The sequence below is a fragment of the Limanda limanda genome, chromosome 4 (genome assembly GCF_963576545.1).
Source record: "Limanda limanda chromosome 4, fLimLim1.1, whole genome shotgun sequence".
NCBI classification, from domain to species: Eukaryota; Metazoa; Chordata; class Actinopteri; order Pleuronectiformes; family Pleuronectidae; genus Limanda; species Limanda limanda.
In genome coordinates this window covers 9,671,952-9,694,645 of record NC_083639.1, presented here as the reverse complement: position 1 = coordinate 9,694,645, position 22,694 = coordinate 9,671,952, and the positions used below count along the sequence as shown (strand labels likewise).

General features: G+C 41.3%; 3 protein-coding genes across 3 annotated transcripts; 2 read left to right on the top strand and 1 right to left on the bottom strand.

Annotated features, from left to right (window-relative positions):
• The first annotated feature begins 2,279 nt into the window (after positions 1-2,279).
• On the top strand, positions 2,280-6,180 carry emc3 (ER membrane protein complex subunit 3). The gene is made up of 9 exons (XM_061069660.1): positions 2,280-2,482; positions 2,855-3,026; positions 3,114-3,171; positions 3,888-3,981; positions 4,310-4,414; positions 4,555-4,636; positions 4,741-4,820; positions 5,197-5,279; positions 5,362-6,180. Exons 2-9 carry the CDS (start codon positions 2,872-2,874, stop codon positions 5,488-5,490), a joined length of 786 nt encoding a protein of 261 aa, XP_060925643.1. The 5' UTR covers positions 2,280-2,482; positions 2,855-2,871; the 3' UTR covers positions 5,491-6,180.
• Positions 6,181-7,697: 1,517 nt separating this feature from the next.
• On the top strand, positions 7,698-19,767 carry usp4 (ubiquitin specific peptidase 4 (proto-oncogene)). Its single transcript, XM_061070553.1, has 22 exons — positions 7,698-7,923; positions 9,213-9,340; positions 9,463-9,593; positions 9,672-9,798; positions 9,954-10,099; positions 11,155-11,216; positions 11,343-11,489; positions 12,629-12,746; positions 12,849-13,022; positions 13,131-13,289; positions 13,640-13,864; positions 14,001-14,084; positions 14,193-14,287; positions 14,383-14,565; positions 14,903-15,129; positions 15,270-15,488; positions 15,582-15,652; positions 15,736-15,851; positions 15,947-16,096; positions 17,081-17,184; positions 17,462-17,550; positions 17,724-19,767. The coding sequence occupies exons 1-22, from the start codon at positions 7,778-7,780 to the stop codon at positions 17,844-17,846; spliced, it is 3,024 nt and encodes a 1,007-aa protein (XP_060926536.1). The 5' UTR covers positions 7,698-7,777; the 3' UTR covers positions 17,847-19,767.
• A 941-nt stretch (positions 19,768-20,708) lies between these two features.
• On the bottom strand, positions 20,709-22,425 carry gpx1b (glutathione peroxidase 1b). Its single transcript, XM_061070554.1, has 2 exons — positions 22,138-22,425; positions 20,709-21,418 (listed from the first exon to the last, which is right to left on the bottom strand). The coding sequence occupies exons 1-2, from the start codon at positions 22,351-22,353 to the stop codon at positions 21,068-21,070; spliced, it is 567 nt and encodes a 188-aa protein (XP_060926537.1). The 5' UTR covers positions 22,354-22,425; the 3' UTR covers positions 20,709-21,067.
• Positions 22,426-22,694: the final 269 nt, after the last annotated feature.

Genomic DNA, 22,694 nt, shown 5'->3' with positions numbered 1-22,694 from the left:
GCAGCTTATGTAACATATGAATAGCTTCTAAGATATGATGCACTGTCAAAGACATAACTATCCTCAAAATACTATTGGTTTCACCTCCGTTTTAACCACAGCTTACATGTTGATGAATTGTTATTATTATTATTATATATATATATATATATATATATACAATATAATAATTATAACATTATAATGACGGTGTTAACGGTGTCCCCTTGTGGCATTTGGGCAAAAACATCTGGTAAATCTGTAATCTGTTTATCGCCATTCTAAATAAATATTAACCTCTGAGAATAATGAGATCATACATGAACATTAGTATGCCGCAGATCATCTCAGTCTATCCCTTACCAAATGTGCCAACTTACTCCCCCTGCAAACTAGATATTGAACCGCGCTTTGCAAGGTGATCTGCACGATAGCCTTGTGTTTCTCTAAACTTGTGATTGCAGTATTTTCCACTACAGTGAGCCTGCAGAGTCAGCGTTTACGGTGTGTGTCACCGTTATGTGGGATCAAGTGAAACGTTACGCCGGACGCTGAAGCGCCGCGCGCGCCAAAGTGGCCTCTCGCCGTGCAGCGATGGTTTCGGCGTCCAGTCTAATATGTATCCCCCTTCTGTTGTCCTGGAGTTTTAACTTTACCAATTTCACCAATCACATTATTAAATGTCCCCCTCTGCCCATCCACTACAGCCACATAAGCAGTCATACAGATAAAAAGAGAGAGGGCGGGGCTACACATTCTCCACATAGGCTTGAGTGGAGAATACGTAATTTACCCTCGACACCCGTCATTGAACGAAGCTCACAGCGGAGAAGTTAAATCAATAATTGAAGTGGTGAAGTACAGTGAATTGTATGATCCTCAGCACATGTTGTATAAAAAAAACTAGCAGTTCTTACCTATCGCCGTATTTTTAAATATATTTTAAAACTTTGGCCATGACCCGGCTTATTCATCCTTTTCCTTTCGTACCCCTTTAGGTGGATGTGCCTATGTAAATAACACCTTTGCAGCGTCATCATCAAAGTCTGATCTTTAAAGACGATTCACTTCAAAGGGGGTTCCACCGTTTAATATGACGCTATCTTGCCCAAGTAGGATATGTGTTTACATGTTACAACATGCAGACTCCGCTACAACAAAAGCAGACAATAAATGATATTAAAATATTTATAAGTGTAGCAGTGTGTAACTTTGGCTTCCTCCAGATGTGCAATGATAGGAGACAAATAGCAAAAATGAAATGAGGCAGCAGCGGCCAGCTTTCCCCTCGGCTGCATCGGTGGATGAGGCAGAAGCGGAGACCTGGGCAGAAAATGCTGAGTCATGCAGGGCTCATAAGGTTTTTCAAGGCGGCTGCATAACTCTTGTTTTTGCCATTACTATAGCCTGAAGACTAGATAAGATATAAAACCATGTGAATGAACACGTTACACTAACACGTTGTTTTGCGATGAGATGTCATTTTTTTTTTAAATGTTCATGAAATGTTTTTGTTCATGAAAATTGTAGGAAATTTTAATAAAATCAGGTTTAAATAAAATGTTTGTAATGAATTTATTTTTAATTGGTCTCTTTAAACGATAGGCTTTCATTCGTTTTGAGCGACCATCCATCATGTGGTGTGACCAATAATAGCACGACTTATCACGTATTAAATTCTAAGTAAATATACAATTTCTGTGGCTGGAATATTTTTCACTGATACAGTATGCTTAAATGAATGGTATTTTTTATACATTTTTTTTCAGTTTTATGCGTTTTACAGGAATAATAAGTCTGTGGGCTACATTTAGGAAGGGCACTGTAACATTTTAGAACAAAAATAAGAGATCGTTATTTACAATAACTCAAAAGAAATGCAAATACCTTGTTTCAAATTACTTTATATGACTGAGAACTAATACTTTTTTTTTTTTGTTTGTTTAGAAATATTAAAGAAATTGATTAATTTAAAGATAAATCAATTTTTTAAGGCCATGGCCAATTCCTTCTAGATGAAAAAAAAATACTAAACTCACTTAATTTAAAAATGGTGTATGATTTCATGGGTACACAACATTTTTAATGTTTGAACAACTACAATAGATAGTCTTAATTTGTGCATTTTTAAATTGCCAATCCCGACACGAGCTGTTCACCCCATAGACTGGGGTTCAAGTATCTCGCACCACCTGCTCTCCTGCTCCGGCCACCGCTGCTCCTGGGGCTGCCTCCTCCATCACCGCGGGGTGGCGCTGCAGTCCCAGCGTGAGCGAGGAGGAAAGAGCAGTAGAAGCAGAGATCTGGTCTCATCCCCGGAGACAGCAGCGCAGCGGCGGAGGACGGGACCTGTGAATGAGCCTGCTCGGTGGATCTGACCAGCGCATGGTTCACGTCTCTCGACGCGGGGGAAGAATCGCTGCCAGTGGCGGTCACTGCGCTGAGAGGAAACCACCGCCAGCTCCCAGCAGCAGAGCTGTGTGACCCGGGCATCAGGAAGAAGGTAGCCAGTCACCCAGCCAGCCAGCCAGCCAGCTAGCTAGCTAACGTTCAAATTGGCGAGTTCACGATTCTGTGTAGTTTCATACCTCCTTTGATTCTGGGTTTATTTTTAAAAATAACAGGTAGTCTCCGCTCTGTCAGATGGAGCTCGTGTCCGTTAGCTTGACACCTAGCGGTGCCGTGATGCCGCTGTTAGCTAGCTAGCTAAGCGGACTGACAGCAAGGTGCAGCTCGGAGGAGGCTCAGTCGTAGCTAATGCTTCTTCATACTCTATTAAACCGTCACCAACAAAATGCCTGACGTTAATCTGAACATGTTGTGATGTTGAGGCCGTGTTCAACTTGATGAAAGTGTGGGTCTGCGTCCTCCTCAGTTTTGCTGCCAGGCTGAATGGCGGAGCCGGAGCTTCTGTTGGACTCCAACATCCGACTGTGGGTGGTGTTGCCCATTGTCTTCATCACCTTCCTGGTCGGGGTGATTCGGCACTACGTGTCCATCCTCCTCCAGAGCGACAAGAAGCTGACATTAGAGCAGGTTTCTGACAGGTACGTCATGTTTCATTGTGAGGGGGATCCAGCTCGAGCAAACTCATTTAAAAGTGTGTCCCCCCCCCCCCCCCCCAATCTCTCCAGTCAGGTTCTTATACGGAGCAGAATCCTCAGAGAAAATGGAAAATACATTCCCAAACAGGTAAGAATTTACTTTTATATTTATGTTGTTTCTTAGAGGTTATTCCATGTCAAACTTCTGCTAACAGCTCCTCATGAAACCACATTTAAAATCAGTAGCGCTCTGGACTTTTATTTGGATCTGAACCGAATCATGCACACTAATAAATGTGGTAATCTGTCAAAAGTTTTTGTGTAATCCTGTCATCTAACAGACGGACAGACAAATAAACGCAGAGGAAAACCACAACATAACCGTCGTGGCACAATAAAAATCATCACACTTTTAGGACGCACCTTCACCTGTCTTAACGATTAATGCTCATTTGGTCATTTGAGAAATATATGGAGCTGAACGTCTGTCTTGGATCACAGTTAAGGGAGATAGGACCAGTCAAAGTTACAGAGTCCCCCCCTCAAAAAAAGTTCACAATTCATTAGCCCATATCTCCCTTAATTATGATCTGAGACTTGTTTTTTCATAGGTTTCTCACAGGACCAAATCATTATGCTGAAAGTCATCATCTATGACGATGTGGGCCAAAAGTGTGATGATTTGCCACAGAATGCACTATAAGTTTTGTTCTCTATCGAATTACATCTTCTCTTCAGTCTCCAGCTTATTTATGAATTACCATTTAAAATATACAATATACACACAACGTAAAACCACTGGCCTTCGCATTTATTCCTCACAACTCCACGAACAGTGTTACTGAAGATCTCTCTTTCTTTTAGTCCTTTTTGATGAGGAAGTTCTACTTCAACAATCAAGAAGATGGATTTTTCAAGAAGACCAAGAGAAAGGTTGTTCCACCCTCTCCAATGACAGGTAAATATTTTCAGTAAAGTACAGGATACATTCTTCAGTTCTATGACCCACAGTGATATTTCATACAGGAGATCATGTTGAATTAACATATGTGTATATTAAAACATGTAATAATAATGGTGGTATTCTAAGTAAGACTGAAATGTCCCTCTTTGGCCACCTATAAAAATAATGGAGTAACATAATTTCATGGCTACTTAAGGAGAAAAAAATATTTAATTCGACCTCAATCACCCTCTTATTCCTGTATTTCTTTTGTTCCCATATTTGAATTGTAATAATTATGTACAGCACATCTAAATTTGTTTCTCATTGCATCTGTTCACAGACCCCAGCATGCTGACCGACATGATGAAGGGCAATGTCACCAATGTGCTTCCCATGATCCTCATTGGAGGCTGGATCAACTGGACCTTTTCAGGATTTGTAACAAGTAATGACCCTGCTGTCAGATCTCATATCTTATCGTGCAAAATGGGGCATTCGCAAAAACACATTTTTTTGACGCTAGCATACGAGATGATTTATGTGTAACTTCTACATTGAGATCGTTCTGTTTTCTCCTTCACGCAGCTAAGGTCCCCTTCCCTCTCACCCTGCGCTTCAAGCCCATGCTGCAGCAAGGAATAGAGCTGCTCTCACTGGATGCATCCTGGTAAACTAATAAAACAAGATAATATTGTGATACATTAATCCCTGAATATTAGTGTGGGACCTTAACATTTGATGTGCTTTTTTCTGTGTGCATCTGTCATCCAGGGTGAGCTCAGCATCGTGGTATTTCCTGAACGTGTTTGGACTACGAAGCATGTACTCGTTAATTCTAGGCCAAGATAATGGTAATTTTAGCTATTTTTCAGATTCATTTGATGTATTTTATCCCATCAGATTTTTAAGTTGGATGATGACATGATAATGCTGGTTCTCAAAGGGTTCAGCAGTAATCGAGCTGTGTTATACTAAAATGACTTATTTGATTCACTCACACTCAATAGTATTCTTCATCAGAGTGGACGCTCCAACCATTTTCATAATTATTATACTGTGATAAGGAATATGAGCATTAAAACAACAGCTTATTTAAACCCAGTTTACTCAGTGATTTTTGTCAAAAAATGTTATCCCCAATTTTGGTGAATGAGGTTTTCATTCTGATTATTACTTTTCATCTCCATATACTGATTGTTTTTTTTATGTGCTTTGCAATTCCTCCAGGTGCAGATCAGTCGAGGATCATGCAGGAGCAGATGAGTGGTGCAGCCATGGCCATGCCTGCAGATACAAATAAAGCCTTTAAGGTACCGTATATAGTTGAGTCTGCATCATCAGTTACTGAGGGTGTGGTTTGCTCAGTTCATGTGATGCTCGTCTTGATTTCAGGCTGAATGGGAGGCTCTGGAACTGACTGACCATACGTGGGCGCTGGAGAGTGTTGAGGAGGATCTGATGAGCAGGGAGCTGGACTTTGATGGCATCTTTAGCAAGGAGCTGCCAAGCGGGATCTTCTGACGGCCTGGTCACCTCTACTCTGAGCCTTCAATTTCAATTTTGATCATTGCAGGAATTTGCTGTTTGGCTAAAGAGGGAGAAAGGGGACAAGTCCCTTCATGTTATGCAAAGTTTACATTCACTTATGTGTGGTCCTTGTCTTTTCACATGTTACCTTTTCATTACTGTCCATGAAATATTTGAAATGACTTAAAATACACTGGTTCTGCTGCTGTCTCAGGCATATTGAAAGCATTGCTTAGTTTTTCTCATCGAGGAGAAATATTTGGGAGAAACTAAGTTGCTTTCGCTAATTAAAATGCATTACTTTTAGCCTCCAACTGTATTCCATCATAGTGCCATTAGCTAATAGACTGTGAACTACCCAGTGCTTCATTTTTTTCTTATATCATGCGAAGCCAGATAAGCTGTCTCCGTATTCATATGTTTGATCATGTTTTAAAACAGTAGGATACAATGACATTTAAAGGTCTGTGTGATGTTTAGTTATAAACAATCTTGAAAAACTACTTTTGTTAGATCCTAGATAGAGCTGTTCTGTGTCAGCCGCCCTAACAATTGAAGGAGACACAGAGTTGATTAGGTTTTGCCAGAGAATATGCTTGTGTGATTGGAATATTGTTTTTGAAACTATGTAGATTTATTGTGGTTTATTTTGTAAAGTAAACCTCACTGTGTTTGTAAAGTAAACCGTTTGTGTTGACTTAATGCCCTTTAATTAGCTGCATACACACCATATGTACATGTACGTGCACACACATATACACATGCAATCGTTATTTCTTATGTGTGCCTGTGCATGCAAGGCATTGACCATATATAACTATTCTGTATACATATTATTTGACTTATTATTTTTCTTTAATGCAGTAGGACTGATTCCCAACTACTTGATATGTGCCTTAAGTTAACTGATATCAAAACCACAAATGGAGGTTGCCATTAGGGTTGCAAAGGGTCGGAAAGTTTAGCGCGGGAATTTTGGGAATTTTGAAAAAAAATAAATATGCAAATTAAACGCTGAGCAATAAAAACATCATTCAAAACTCATTTTAAAGATGTATGGAATGCAGTACACACTGCACGTTGAATTTCAACCCTCCACTGTGCATTCTTCTATCACATGCACAGATAATTCCCAGCATCCTTCACACTACAGCAGGGCTATTGAGACCTGCTGTAGTGTGCAGGACTAGTCAGGTAAGTTTCAATGATATTACTGGGGAAAATATATTAGCATGCTGATTGAGGATTGTTCATCTGTTCATCTAGCCATTTTCCATTCATTTATCCATCAATTGTAAAATGTGTTTACAGATGATTCCAGTTGGTTGGCTAACTATTTATATCTCTAGCATTGCATTAGCGTTTTTTTACAAACTTTTTTCTCATCTTATTCTACAGAACAATGCCACGTGCACTTTCTCATGTGTGGAGGCATTTCACCCCATCCAATGTAGAAGGAAAGGCTGTGTACATTTGCAAATACTGTGAAAAAACCTATGTTAACAATGCCACAAGGATGCAGAAGCATATAGTCAAGTGCCCAAAGTTTCCTCAGGGCTCAAATCAGCCTATGACAAAACAAAATGTTTATATTTATGTCTGTGTATGACAGTGAAATACAGTATAAATTACCCACAACATTTCCAGTTTATTCCTGTTAATTCCCGTGTATTCCCGTTTATTCCCGTGTATTCCCGTTTACTCCCGTTAATTCCCGTATATTCCCGTTAATTCCCATGGAAAGTTTCCAACTTTGAATATTCCCGGAATTTTGCAACCCCACTTGCCATACATGATTTTTAGATCAAAACGTAGTCAAACTTGTCAGCTCCTTATAACTATCACTATGAAATCCATCAGAGCTAAACTTTTGTCTGAATCCATTTTTTTTTAACTTCAGGTCTCCGTTGCCCCTCTCCATTAGTTCCAATGTTAATTTTGAGAGGACATTTCGGATTGGGGAGGGGGGGTTGGCAAATCCCTGTTCCTATAAAGATATAGGTTAGTCTTTATTCCTTGTTTAGCTCGGAAAGGTCCCTATGATGTCTCAGATTCCTATGATGTCTTCACGCTTTGGTTGGCTCACAAGGGCTTGGATCTGGAGCATGCAGCTCTTTGGGCTCGACCGATGACAGAGCGTTGTCACTAGAGTGCATCAGTGGCCCTGGTCGACCGTGTATTGAGCGTAGAAGAAGATCGCTTTCCGTGAACAGCGCCGCTTTGAAGCTCGCCCGAGTGCTTCTGTGCCTGCGCGCGCTCACGACACCGGCACATTCGCTGCATGATGGCCGAGGGAGGCGGACCCGAGTCGGGCGGCGCGGCGGACTCGGAGCCGGTAGCCGCTCAAATGCCAACCCCGTCCACAGAGAGCCAGAAAAAGACCATTGGCTCCCTGCTGAAAACGACTCTCCGGAAGGGCGACGAGTGGTAAGAACCCGCAGCGGCAGAGACGTCGTTTCCTGGGTGTTTTCAGTTTGCGTCAGCTAGCTCACGTTAGCCCGGGGATGAACAGGAAATGCTAGCATGCTAAAGCTGGTAGGCTAACGACACCCAAGTCTGACAACGGAAGCTGCTGGGATGGTTGATATTTTGGGCAGCTAATGTTTCACAAGTTAGCATGCTAGTTGCTAACTTCACTAGTTCTAATCCGGCTTTGTAATGTATCTGCTAAGACTGGTGCCTGTGTTAGCGGCTATTAGCATTCGTCTCTAACAACCAAACTAACGAGGCTAACTAACTAGCTCATCTACTTAACGTTAACGCCTGTTTTGTGACAAGTTAGCTGACGTGAGTTGACGTGGGGCCAGTCGGCTGGTGAGATAGGCCCTGGATTCAGGTGGTGGACTCTCCTGCTGGGCACACCGGCTCGTAGCTAGGTTAGTTAGCAGAAACTGAGCTGGATGACAGGGATATTATGGCACGGCTTTCCTGGCTTGCAGTGATATGATAGTTGGAAGTATTTCGACATGTTAGCCAATATGAATTAAGGTCAAAAAACATGTAGGCCCGGGCACAATGCAGCCAGATATATCCCAGAGACTTCATCTCAGCAAATCTATATTACATGAGAGAAAAGTAAGATTAATAATTAACATTTCACTTGGCTTTGTTGATAGACGCAGACATCAACGGAAGACGCGATCACAGCGGTCAGATCTGTCAACAAGGCTAACGGCTATCCAGCCAACATGTTTAAATGTATAGAGAATTTAGTCAATACTGTTTATAGATGGTGTTTCATTAAATGAAGTACCAGCCTCTGGTATTCATGCAGGCACATAGTTTCCACAAGCACCACAAACACTGTTGTATAGCTTGGGTAAATCAACCTCAGGTCAAATGGTGAAGATCATTATTGTGACTGAGACATGTCACATTTGTGGCTGTTGCATAAATTCTGACACAACATCTCACTATGTGAATACTTGCTAGCAAGCCTATTAACTAAAGGAGATTCGCCCTTGTGATGAGATTAAGTCAAACCAGCTCGCAGTTACTATATCTGCAAATGCCAAGGCAATTTGCTGTTGCATAATGTCCCGGGTTGGTACAAGCCTGAGTGCAGTCTCTCCAAGCCTCCTGCATTTTTATCCTCCTTTGACCTTTTTTTGTCCCTGCTATATATATCCTACAATTACCAGATGACCAAAAAGCCGAGGTAAATTATCAAAGTATGTTATGTCTCTCATTCATGGTTACCTGCTTGATTGTTTTAGGTTTCTAATAGACAGCCGGTGGTTTAAACAATGGAAGAAGTATGTGGGATTTGACAGCTGGGACATGTACAATGTTGGTGAACGAAGCCTCTATCCAGGACCGATTGACAACTCTGGGCTGTTTTCAGGTAAAACTGTAAATTTTAAAGAATATTGGAAGTTAATGTTTCGATGACAAATCACACCAAGAGATTAAAAGAGCTGTTTTGTCAGTCTGTTGTCATCATTGTGTATCTTTTTCCCTTTAAAGACCAGGAGACTCAGGCCCTGAAAGAGCACCTCATAGATGAGCTGGACTATGTCCTTGTACCCACTGAGGCATGGAATAAGCTTGTCGGCTGGTACGCCTGCCTTGAATGTCAGAGACCCATCGCCAGGAAGGTAAGGCGACTGAAGATGTTTTTATTTCAGCCATTCACTTATGGATGGTGCTCCTAAGTGTCCTTCTTTATTTTCAAGGTGGTTGAGCATGGCATGTTTGTCAAGCACTGTAAGGTGGAGGTCTATCTGTTGGAGCTGAATCTGTGTGAGAACGACAACATGGACAATCTGGTCACACGCCATTTCAGTAAAGCTGATACTATAGGTGAGCGTCTACATGAGTTTGCTTCTACAAATAACCAAATAGATGGCTGCCTACACACTGGAGATTCCGTTACACGTTCATTCATTGACTATGGTTTGTGTGAGAGTTGTGAAGGTAAGATAATAAGCAGAGTCTTCCAAATCCCCTCTTCTCAGATACTATAGAGAAGGAGATGAGGATGCTGTTCCATATCCCATCAGAGAAGGAGACACGACTCTGGAACAAATACATGAGCAACACCTATGAGCAGCTGAACAAGCCGGACAGCACTGTACAGGACGCTGGTCTCTTCCAGGGGCAGGTAATGTAGAGCTCTATTATTCAAATCACCGTCAGATCACTGATAGACTTTCTTTCTTCCTCATTTCTTTGAAAGAGCACCACAGCCCAGTAGCATACGGGTACTCAATGTGCATACATAATTCATATGCAGACATGGTACAAAATAACAGGAGTCTAATGCATTACAGTGCATTAGATTCCTGTGATAAAATGCATATATACAAGTGGATAGATTATGTTTCAAGTGAATGGTAATTATTGTGACCAAAGTTTATGGTGGTTTATTTGAAGAATAATGGAATAGTGTATGGTGTTGTAAATGTTTTTTTAAACCCCTTACATAAATAAGGGGCGGGGCTTGGTGACAGAAAGAGAAACTAAGCTTTCTGTAAGTGCTTCCTGCTGCTCAAACAGCTCATTAACAATTGAAGTAAAGCTGGCTAATTTATTAAATGTATTTTTGGATTCTAATAAAATAGTTTTGATGACAAAATAAATTGAGGCCCAATAACAATATCCTAGAATTCATATAATCATTTTAACCGTTGACCAATTATGCAAACTAATGTCCGATGGCCCAAATCATACTTTAAAACATTATTTGCATACACACACATGTATATAACCACTCGAGCATTTGTTTCCTATTGTATGCCTTCAATTTTCTTTTTAACTCTTAAAGCACCCTGTAACTGTTTTGAATGGTACTTCGTAGATATTGTTAAATAGCAACATCAGGTTATCACATCATTGAGTAAATATGTCCTGCTTTGTGTGTAACAAAGTAGTTCCTAAATCGTACCTGCTCACTTCCTGAAGGTCTGAGTTTATAAATAGAGAAGAATAGGTAGAGTAAAGAGGCCCCACAAAAGGAAGCTAAGAACTACTACTGTTGACTATTATTGAATCAGAGTACATTAATGTTCCTGTTCAAACAATACCTTTTGTTGTAGTAATGAAACCATGAACCTAAGTTTACTGGCACACGTACAGTATTCATTTCAAGCCTGGTATGCCGTTGCATATGAAGGTCAGTTGTGCCAGCTTGGCTCTTACTAAGTTTTGTTCCCACAGGTGCTTGTGATTGAGCGCAAGAGTGAAGATGGCACGTGGCCCAGACAAGCCTCCCATCCCAAGTAAGCCCATACCTTTTAATAGTTGCCTTTTCATTCAGTAAAATAGATGCTGTACATTACATTCACATTTACACTGTTTAAAATGTGTTGAGAAGTGCTTTTTTGAAACATGCTTCTCCTCACCAGATCCAGTACAACCCCATCTAGGAACTTTACTACCTCCCCAAAACTCTCCTCGAACTCATCGGCCAGTATCTCGTCAACAGTAGCTAACGGAGACAGCAGCTGTAGCCCTGAATATACGCTCAATAACAGCACCTCATCTGGCAACAGGCAAGAGTTGTATTCCCTCACGTCAATGTTTGTTTGTCCTCATGCAGTGGTGTTGTAGAGGAGTTTAAACATTCAGCCTGGTTGAGTCCAGACCTTCATTTTATAGTGTAATCTTTGCTGAAACTCTATTCACAATATTATTTGTCATTATCTTATTAGTTACTCTTTTTTTATAGTGTTATCATTAAAAAAAAACAGCTTTCTGTAGCAAATTTATTTTGTCTTGTGCTTGTTTTGTTTGCTGTCACATTTTGTGTTGCCTAGAAAACAAGTGCATGTGTTCAACCGTTTGAAAGCAGACTGGTATGTGCTGTATCAGCATAGTTTTAATCTTATTGCACGGTGAGGAACATGTAATGAAAGAACACAATGTTACTGTATTGTAGCAGCATGGGCCAATTATAGGATAACACTGAAAAACGCACTAAAGGTGCTGGCATTTGTGCTTGGTGAAATTCTACTCCGAGCTTAGGTGGGGTTGTTGACGAATTAATAGACTGTTGCGGTTATTAAATCAGAAAAGGGTGTATGCAGAGTTTCACATTTATTTTGTCATATCTTCATCTCTTACCGTACTTTATTCCACTTCTCAGGCGTCTTAGTCTCTAAACTCTGTACAGGTAAAGATTTGTTAGCATAAGGTTTGTCACATTAAAAGTGTCCTCATGAATTAAATCAAATGTTGACTTGGTGAAATGACAGCCTTTACAGTTTCACTCCAACCACCTTGTTTCAAATATCCTTTTTACCATCGAATTTTAACTGCAGTCTAATGAAAATTAATGTCATGAGGTTTTTCTGTGTGTGTATTTGTGCATACAATATCAGTTTGATATTAAATCGCAAATAAAAGATGATAAATTATTTTATAGAGACCTCTTTTGGTTAGGTAATAATTAAAACTGTCATAAATGAAGCAACAGCACAAAATATTAACTTAAAGAGAGGTATGAGAATTGTGAAACTTTGGTGGCAAAAACCTGATCATGGCTGTTGTAGTCTGCCATAGGCAAGGGTATAAATGTGAAACACTGGAGAAACACAGTATGTATGATTTAATCTGATATATACCAGATTTGACTGCCTGTATTCTGTGCTTCATCACATCACTGACGGTAACCGTTCTGCTCCTCCAACAGATTGGGCAGCTACAATTCCTACAGCTCCTCCTACAACTACAGAGAGTCCCAGTCACAGCCCGGACTGTGTGGTCTCAGTAATTTGGGCAACACATGCTTCATGAACTCTGCCCTCCAGGTAAAAAAAACTGCTACAGTCATAAATTCCATTCTGAGAGAGACAGTAATATTTTCTAGTATTACGCTTATATGTTCATATTTTGCTCTCCTATTCCTGCAGTGCCTGAGCAACGCATCCCCACTCACGGAGTACTTCCTCAACGACCAGTACGAGGCAGAGATTAACCGAGAGAATCCTCTGGGAATGAGGGGCGAGATAGCCGAGGCCTACGCTGATCTAGTAAAGCAGATGTGGATGAGTCGCAGCAGCTACGTGGCCCCACGTACCTTCAAAGTAAGTGATGTGACATAAACCTTTTTTTAAGTGGATGTATATTTAATATTATCAAGTCATAATCTGGAAGCTGCAGACGAGTGACTACCAACTTTTTTTTATTTCCAGACCCAGGTCGGGCGCTTCGCCCCCCAGTTTTCAGGCTACCAGCAGCAGGACTCCCAGGAGCTGTTGGCCTTCCTGTTAGACGGGCTCCATGAAGATCTGAACCGTGTCAAGAAGAAGCCTTATCTGGCTGTGAAGGATGCAGAGGGCCGACAAGATGAGGTATAGTACATAGGGTACACTTTTTCAGGAGCATTCTGTCTAAAAAACACTCTGAAGCTGGAATATGATACCATGCAAATATTAATATTCACAGCACTCCTGGTTTTGCTGTGTTTGGAGTTAAAAAATGTAATGCCAGCTTTTGACAGCTAGACATGGCACAAAACATGTTTTTGGAAATTCCACATTATGGAGACAAACAATGTTTATCATAATAGAAAAGCAAAAGTTGGAATGATTAAAGTAAATAGCTATTTTACATTATCCAGTTGAACGCTTTACTCGTCTTGTATTCAGTGTTTGAAATGGCTTGTGTTGAAATTTCTTCTCCTCTGGCTGTGTAATTACAGATCGTTGCCAAGGAAGCCTGGACAAACCACCGTTTACGCAACGACTCCATCATTGTTGATATTTTCCATGGCCTCTTCAAATCTACTTTGGTGTGCCCAGAGTGCTCCAAGGTGTCCGTCACCTTCGACCCATTCTGCTACCTCACCCTGCCTCTGCCGATGAAGAAGGATCGCACCATGGAGGTTTTCCTGGTGCGATCAGATCCTCAGTCTCAACCCGCGCAGGTGAGACAAAAACAGACTCCAGGGTTTAATTATTAATTAATACCAACTAAAAACAGAATTGTTAACTTCTAGTTCTTTAATGACTAAAAGCTCGAGCCTTTATGACTAAGATCATTTTGTTGTTTTTGTCTGGCAGTATCGAGTGGTGGTCCCCAAACTGGGTACAGTGACAGACCTGTGCAGCGCCTTGTCCAAACTTTGCGGCATCCCTTCAGAAAATGTGAGAAGTTTATCATTTTGCACCACCAGAAAAAAAGTCAAATGGTCTTTATACTTTCAGCTTTATTTATTTGGCTTGAAAACTTTACAATTCCCTTTTTCTTTTTAGATGGTGGTGGCGGATGTTTACAATCACAGATTCCATAAAATCTATCGACGGGATGATGGCCTGAACCAGATCATGGAAAAGGACGACATCTTTGTGTAAGTCCTGCTGTCGATGAAAAGATGAGAAGTCTGAAGTCACTGTTCTATATGTGTGTGTGTGTGTGTAATGTACATGTTTATGTTCTCTGCAGGTATGAGGTTCAGGAGGAGAACAGTGAGAGGATGAACCTGCCTGTATATTTCAGGGAGCACCACACCAAGCATGCTGGAAGCTCCACAAGCACCATGCTGTTTGGCCAGCCTTTACTCATCACCGTGCCCAAACACAACCTCATAGCAGATGTTCTATATGACAAGATCCTAGAGAGAATTGGGTAAGAACCAAGTTTGAGGATAATAAGGAATTAAACTACATTACAGTGCAGTGGCGTTCTGTGTAGAGCCAGTGTGATGAGATGAGTTTGAAAGAAATTGCAGGGATCAGCGCAAAGGCAGATATAATCAGTATAGTACTTTTTTAGTAGCTTTTGTAGCCATATTCATGTAAATGCGTTGATGTAATCACAGAAAAAAAACTCTTCAAAGCTGAAATTGACATGACAAGAGCACCAAAGAAACTTTCTCACAGATACATGCCATGCAAGTTGTTACCCATATTGGTTCAGACTGCTGTCCTGTAATATTTCTTCACTGGTTCCTCCCACGCTGCAGGCGCTATGTAAAACGGTCCCAGAGTCCCAGTACTGAAAGCAGGGCCTCCGCCTCAGCCACCTTCTCCAGCTCCAGTCAAGCTGCTGAATGTTCTACATCGTCTGGTGTCAATGCCGGCCTGGGCGGCAGTGGCAGCCCCCAGTCGGACGGAGCCTCCTGCAGTGCCAGCTCTAGCAACGGCAGCAACCACTCAGGGAACTGCAACGAGACTAATGGGCTGTATGATGGTAAGCAGCAAACGTCATCTGCTACCAGAAGTGAGCCACTCTACTTAAAAATGTTGCTATTGATTTTAACCAAGAATACTGAAAAATTCTGCCTTGAAAAAAGTTTTGCAGATGATGAGATTTCATGTTTGTCTGTCCAGGTGAGGAGGAGGCCATGGACCACCAGGTGAGCCCGGAGCCGGAGAATGGCCAGTCTGAAGAAGAGGAAGAGACCTCTGACCTGGAAAACGGGTCTAAAGGAGATGCTGCCAAGGTGTCCACTTCACCGGCTAAGCTCTTCACTTTCAGCATAGTCAACTCTTACGGAACCGCCAACATCAGCCCACTGCCTTGCGATGGCAATGTCCTCAAACTCAATCGTGAGTGTTAAACATTTCATTTGTTGCATTTAAAATGTTATTTTTCAAGCCACTTTGCGTTGACACAGCTCCTCCCTCCTCCTCTCTCTGCAGCACATTCCACGGTGGCGATCGACTGGGACACGGAGTCAAAGAAACTGTGTTACGATGAACAGGAAGCAGAGGTCAGTTGGTTGAAATTCATCACTCAGTCATGTGAGAGAACATGCAGTCTATTTACGTGTGTGTGTGTAAATATTGTGTGCAGGCCTACGAGAAGCACGAGAGCATGCTTCAGCCCCAGAAAAAGAAAGCCACCGTGGCTCTGAGGGAGTGCATCGAGCTCTTCACAACCATGGAGACACTCGGAGAACATGATCCATGGTAATGATTCACAACTAACACTACTTTCAAATTCAGTGTCAACCCGGGATTATTCTAACCAGCGTTGTCAATTAAAATCACCCTTTCTTATGCAGGTATTGTCCCACATGTAAGAAACATCAGCAGGCCACAAAAAAGTTTGACCTGTGGTCGCTGCCTCAGATTCTGGTTGTTCACCTGAAGCGTTTCTCCTACAACCGGTGTTGGCGGGATAAGCTGGACACAGTGGTGGACTTTCCAATTAGGTAAGACAACAGGATTTCTTATTTACCATGGTATCGATTTGCTACAAACATGTGGCATTGACACTACGCAACTCTTGCAATTCAATCACCAGCTTCAGAAACAAATATTAATTCCGAGGTGTTTCACCTTGCAACAGAAGTTTTGTAGAACAAGACTCAACAATCCTACACATGACTTTTCTAAGTGCTCTGATGACCTAAATTATTTATTTTTCATTTTGTATCTTATTGGCAGCCAGGGGTTTTACAAAAAACAATAACAAATATTCTGCCTTTTTTAATTTGCTTTTGCACCGATTAAACAGACTGGTGGAATGCTGGAACAGGAAAATATATAAATTCTGTTTGACAACAGAGTAACATCTTGTTTTGAGAATGAGTTGTTCGTAAAGAACTGAAAATCGCTATTGTATCACTTTGACTTTTACACAAGAGGGCGCTGTAGTCGTAAAAAAGGAACAAAAGTAATGGGTTATGAATTATTGTCCTTTTTAAATGGACTCTTCACTCAGATGTTGCACCACACACCAAAGAACAATTTGAGCTGTGTTCTCGCTGTCCTTATCTCTAGCTGTTGTGTAACATATACACCTTTTAAACTCTGAGTCATTAACCTGTTTTATTTTCAGTTCAGACAGAACAAATTCCTCTTTGTTTCACAAATAGAGAAGTTGCCTTTAGGATTATATGGCAGCTAACAGCTACGTGTGTTACTCTTGGCTCTTCGTGCGGCACACATTGACTAACATTGAGGAACTTGATCCAGTAGAAACCAGGAAGCAGAGAAAATGTAACTCAATAGTTGTTTTAAAAAGGCCGACTCATGCTTACTAAGGAACGCTGTAAATATAGGCCCAAATCCTGTTTCCTGCATTTAGGTGTCGCTAATCAGGAATCTATTAATCTGCTGTTTTTTTTTTTTTTAAGTGAGTTAAAGACATATTTTTTAATGTTATTAATGTTTTTTTTTTTCTCCTTTGTCAGGGATCTGAACATGTCAGAGTTTGTGTGCGACCCTAAGGCCGGACCTTACGTATATGACCTCATTGCTGTGTCAAACCACTATGGAGGAATGGGAGGGGGTCACTGTAAGTCACTGTTGATTTCTTAAACTCTCTTCTGTAATTTTTTTTTATTGATTCAATAACACACACACACACACACACACACACACACACACACACTGTCCACAGATGGGAGCTGAATGAACTGATATTGTTAAAGTCTTAGACATGAAGTGCCTGATTGTTGCTTGCGGACTTGAATCCATTCATAGGAACTGGTCTGATAAGATTTGTTTCCTCTCTGGGAAAACAAATGGCTTGAATAGCTGTTTGTTAACACTGACTTCCTTCTGTCTGACAGACACGGCGTATGGCAAGAACAAAGTGGACGGAAAGTGGTACTACTTTGATGACAGCAGTGTCTCGTCTGCCTCGGAGGACCAGATTGTGGTGGGTTTTTGACTCTGCGCTCTACAGCTGTATACCCTCAGAGATACAGTAACTTTTAGGTGTTATCCAATGACTGGTGTTTGATAGTGAAGTCCTCGGCCTTCCTTGCTTCCTGTCCGAGGTGTCAAGTTTCGGTTTTTGTAGGTAACCCTATCCTTGTTCTCCTTTTGCAGACAAAAGCAGCCTACGTGCTCTTCTATCAGCGCAGAGACGAGGAAGCCCCTTCCAAACCTCAACCTTCGGCCTCGCTGGGAGGAGCCCCCGAAGCCGCAGAAGACCACATGGACACAAATTGAGGAGCCCTGACTCACAGGGACACGCACTGAAACGCATACAGACACTTGGACGCAGACACACAACGCTACTTTAGTGACAGAGGACTCCACAGACTTAACATTATTAACCCCACCTTCCCTGTATTTGATTTTTGTCTTGTATGTTGTCAAACTAGAGCCAACAGCCTTGTCAGAAGATTGACCCGAGAGACTTCCTCCTCACAGCGGGTGGCCTGCTGATTTCTGAACATAGTTTACTAGTCTGGAACTAAGAGGATTATAAATGGATATAGAATTTTCTCACTGGATGAACAGAATGTTAGAAGTGCCCTCAAATGCATAGATAAACAAATTTTTCTGTTGCCCTCTACAACAGTCAGAAATATATAAAAAAAGAAAAGCCAAATGCTCATCTTGTTTCAACCAAAGTGTTCCAAGTTATTTATGATAAAAATGTACCAACTTGTAAGACATTAGCAGGATCTCACTAAGCTGAGGTTAACACGAGCTCTAATAGTGTGATGTGCACACAGGACAATATTATCAGGCGTGCTTGTTGAGAGAATTTCCTGTGAACTTGCGGCACCTGTGTGGAGTGGAGTACTGAGGGGGGGGGGGCCCTGCTAGCTGCAGACCAGCTGCGGTAGTTGTGCTCTCAGTCTGCTGGGTCTGTGTTGCAATCAAAAAAAAAGCCACAGAGGGGATGTCTCATTTCAAGGTTTTCAAGATCTGGGTCTTGTGGCAGGAGCTTCTTGATCGGCCATCTTTGTATTTTTTCCTTTTTTCTTTTTCTTGACGCACAGCATGGGGCTCTGCTGTCTCTTGGACCCTAAACTTGTGAGAGGAATTTTACCCTGCTAACAATTTTTATTTTCTTCTTTTTGTAATCACAATGCAAACGCGGCCTTTTGATTCCTGCAACCTGACTTAATAGGAGGCACTTTGAATTCTCCATGAGTACTTTATCTACCTGCTTCTGGTGTAACTAGACATGATGACAGAATTGTATGGTTTGGCCTTAGCAAAGCGTTATGGTCTGTCATACACTACCAGATGATTTTAATGTGTCTTTTTAAGCAAATTTTAAGTTGAATTGCTGCCTGATCGGACCCCTAGCTCACTTGCAACGGCTTGTCCTTATTAGTCTTGTACATTAATGCAGCTCTGTATTGAAATGGCTATGTTTGATATTTTCAAAGCACACTGAGTGAAGCGAAATAAACTAGAATAAAAGTGGTGCTTTAATTCATGAAACTTGAACTTGCTCCTAGTCACGAGGATCGGTCCACACGTGTCGTCCGAAGGGGGGAGTACCTTCCACCACTTAGGAGCCAATTCTTGTCCTTCCAGTGATCTTAGCACAATACTCAGCTGTTTTATGTAATAAGAAAATCAATCCCTTTGTTTTATCTTAGTCTTTTAAAAACAAAATTGTCCCCAATCACCCTCAGCACAGTCATAACTCATGTCTTGATTGTGTCAACTGAGTATATAATAGAAACAACTTTCACTCAGCCAATGATTCTGGAATCTATTTTATTTTGGTGTGGCAGAAACACTGGACTTTGTTGCATAAAAGTATGACGTTATGTTGGGCCTCTTAAATTCCCTCTTTGCTGGTTGGTCTTTGCCATCGTGCTCTTGTTCACAAATGACTACCAAAAGATAATCATTTATGCCTGTGACCATAAAGCTTTACATCAAATCTGTAATATGACGAAATACTTAGTTGAATACACAAATTCAGCTAGTCTTTTTTTCCCCTCAAATTGCGACAGCAATTCAAACTCAAAACAACTGAAGAGATGTAAATAATCACACTATTTTAAATAGGTGTATAAATTCTTGTCGTCATATTTATCTTATTGCCGATATCTACAGTATTTGTTTTTAAACTGAGAGCTATTTGAATTCAAAGTACAATAAAGACTGGAAGCCTCTACTTGGTGGTTTGTCTAATATTTACTTACACAAACTAGAATGGCACTCAGCTTATACTTCTGCCAAGGCTCAACAGTCGAATTTTTATTTGCACCAAATTGCATACACTCATAAATATCATTCCCCAAACATGTCAGATCTCTTTATACCTCTGTGCCTCCAACAGCCAGTTGCATGTTTTCCGGTTATCTGACCCTCCCATTATTGTGAATCTATCTAAAGAACGCATTGAGGTAATTTTTTCAAAATGGGCACAAATGTTCAATTGGACTCTGGGATGAACTGATAAGAAGTTGCAGAACAAAGGTCGAGGCCATTATGACAGTACAAGATGTGTTTGCCAGTTGAACATATTATTTTAGGAATAGCTCATGAGAATTATTTCCAATTTGGCACAAAGGTTCACTCACTGATTATGTTTGGGTGGTCATGGTCATTGCTATAGAAAGTGCAAACATTGCTGGTTCTTCGTGTGGTCAGGCCCCTCAAAATTCCATGGTAATAGATTGAGAGCAGTTTTTGCATATTTCTGATCGCATCACTAACAAAACATTATGTCCTTGGTGGAACTAAAATAACAGCTGACTAGATGTCAGTGCTAGTTATGAAATGCTCTGACGAAATAATTTTTGTGCAGCTTTAATTATGAGGTTCCATTTATGTTTGCAGAATGAACTATGATCTGTGGTCAAGTGTAGTGCAGGAGAAAAGCACAGGTAGTAATCACACAGGCGGTGTGCAAAACTATAATTTACTATATCTGTCATGTTTGTATGTTTCACCCACAATAACTTTTTTCATTTACTCAGTAACGTGTAAGAAAAAAGCAACTTCAATACCAGGATGCTGCTTAAGTTTGAATTTGAAAAACCTAAATTGTCGGTTTTACTAATGTCAAAATTCTAAAATATTACCCAAAGTTATTTAAAGACAGGGAGAGGATTTAAGAAAAGGACATTTATTGCTTCTCTTCATACTTACAACCACAGCCGTGCTTTACAGGTACTCAATGAAGCTGAGATATTCAGCCTGTTACATTGCATCAGACATCCCCCTCACAACGAGGCTGGTTTCAGGGGATGTCTTCATATAGTAAGAGAACAGAACACAGACATCGGTACAAGAGAGCACAGGTGGTCATGTAGAAAAAGGTGTCAAACCATCTACAGAAGCTATGGAGGGAAAAAAGACGGCACAAGGGTGTTTCTCCGGATGTGATCACACATGCTTGCTAAGTGCTGAGAGCCTTGGTGCAAACCGAAGCTGCAGGATAGCTCAACAAGATGTGGGAGGATGGTTCCTTAGTGGGCCTGGCTGAGGAGCTTCTTGATGTCCCCCTCGATGTCGCTGGTGAGGAACCTCCGGCTGTAGCGCTTGAATGGCACCCCATCGGGCCCGACCAGGAACTTCTCAAAGTTCCAGGCCACGTCGTTTCTGCAGAGCGGGCTCCAGAGGATGAGTCTGGGGTTGTTCATCAGGGGGGTGGGCTCGTCGTGGGGGTGGGGGAGCTTCTCCTTCAGGAACACGAACAGAGGATGAGCGTCCTTCCCGTTCACATCCACCTTCTGCAGGAGCTGAAACTTGGGCTCGAAACCGTTTCCAGGGCGGACATACTTCAGAGACTGCAGGATTTCATCATTGTTGCCGTTCTCCTGCAGAGGCAGATCATAAGATCATGTTAGATACACTGAGACACCTAACGAAGTAAAATCATTTGATCATGTTGCGACATATAAATCTGGTTTCTTGAGATATGAAGATAAAACAAGCCCGCAGCACAGATCAGTCATTTGATCTGATAAGTAAATCACTATAGTGCACAATAAACTTTTATTGTGTCAGGTGATAGTGAGCCAACAGCTTTTTAGTGCCACAGGAAGAACCGGCTCGATATGTAGACAGTCAGGCGTCTTTGTTTAAGCCTGCAGATAATGACTTCAATCATCAGTATCTATTAATGAGTTACTACCTGTGCCATTATGACAAAGTAGATGAATAACTTGTTGCTAAAATTATTGCTGTTGACTTTCAAGCCACTTGGATAGTCACCAGTAACATACTTTTATCAAATGTTTTTTTTCTCAATAGTTTTCTTATTATTCTTATTCCTATACTTTAATTACTGTTATTACACACGGATTAAGTCTTAGCAAAACAACTTTAAACCTTCTCTATTGTTAGGTGCTTGGTAACCTGAGTAACTTCACCTGGGGGGGAAGAAAAGCTGGGGGCTACTTCCGGGAAATTTGAAATCTAATACGAGTGGTTAAATTAGATAAATTGAACTGATAACAAGGTAACATTTTATTCATGAACTTAATCAAGTTAATAACCATAACATAGTATAGATTTAAGATGTGCTTGTCCTCACCTGATGGCCGAACTGGTTGCAGGGCACTCCCAGGATAACGAGCCCCTGGCCGGCGTAGCGCTGGTGGAGCTCGTTCATCTGGGTGTAATCCCTGGTGGTCGTTCCTCAGAGAGACGCCACATTCTCGATGAGGACCACCTTGCCCTGCAGGGAGGAGAAGTGGAAGACCTCCCCGTTCAGCAGCTCGGCCTGGATCTCGTGAAACTTCGCAGCCATACTAGAGTTGCCTGGTCCCTGTTCTGTGAAAGTGTTCACCTCGTTGTGTGTAGCAGAGTCTGATGCTCCTGGAGCCGAGCTCTGAGATATATGATCCAAGAGTTCGTGTTCGAGATAGTTCACACCCTGCAAGAGCGGGGGAGGCGATACTACGACTACTATTACTACTATTACTCCTACTTCTACTTCTACTACTACTACTACTACTACTACTACTAATACTACTACTACTACTACTACTACTACTACTATTAATACTACTACTACTAATAATAATAATAACAGCAAAGGCAACAAAAACAACAATAATAGTAACAAAATGTCTGTGAGACCTATGCAAA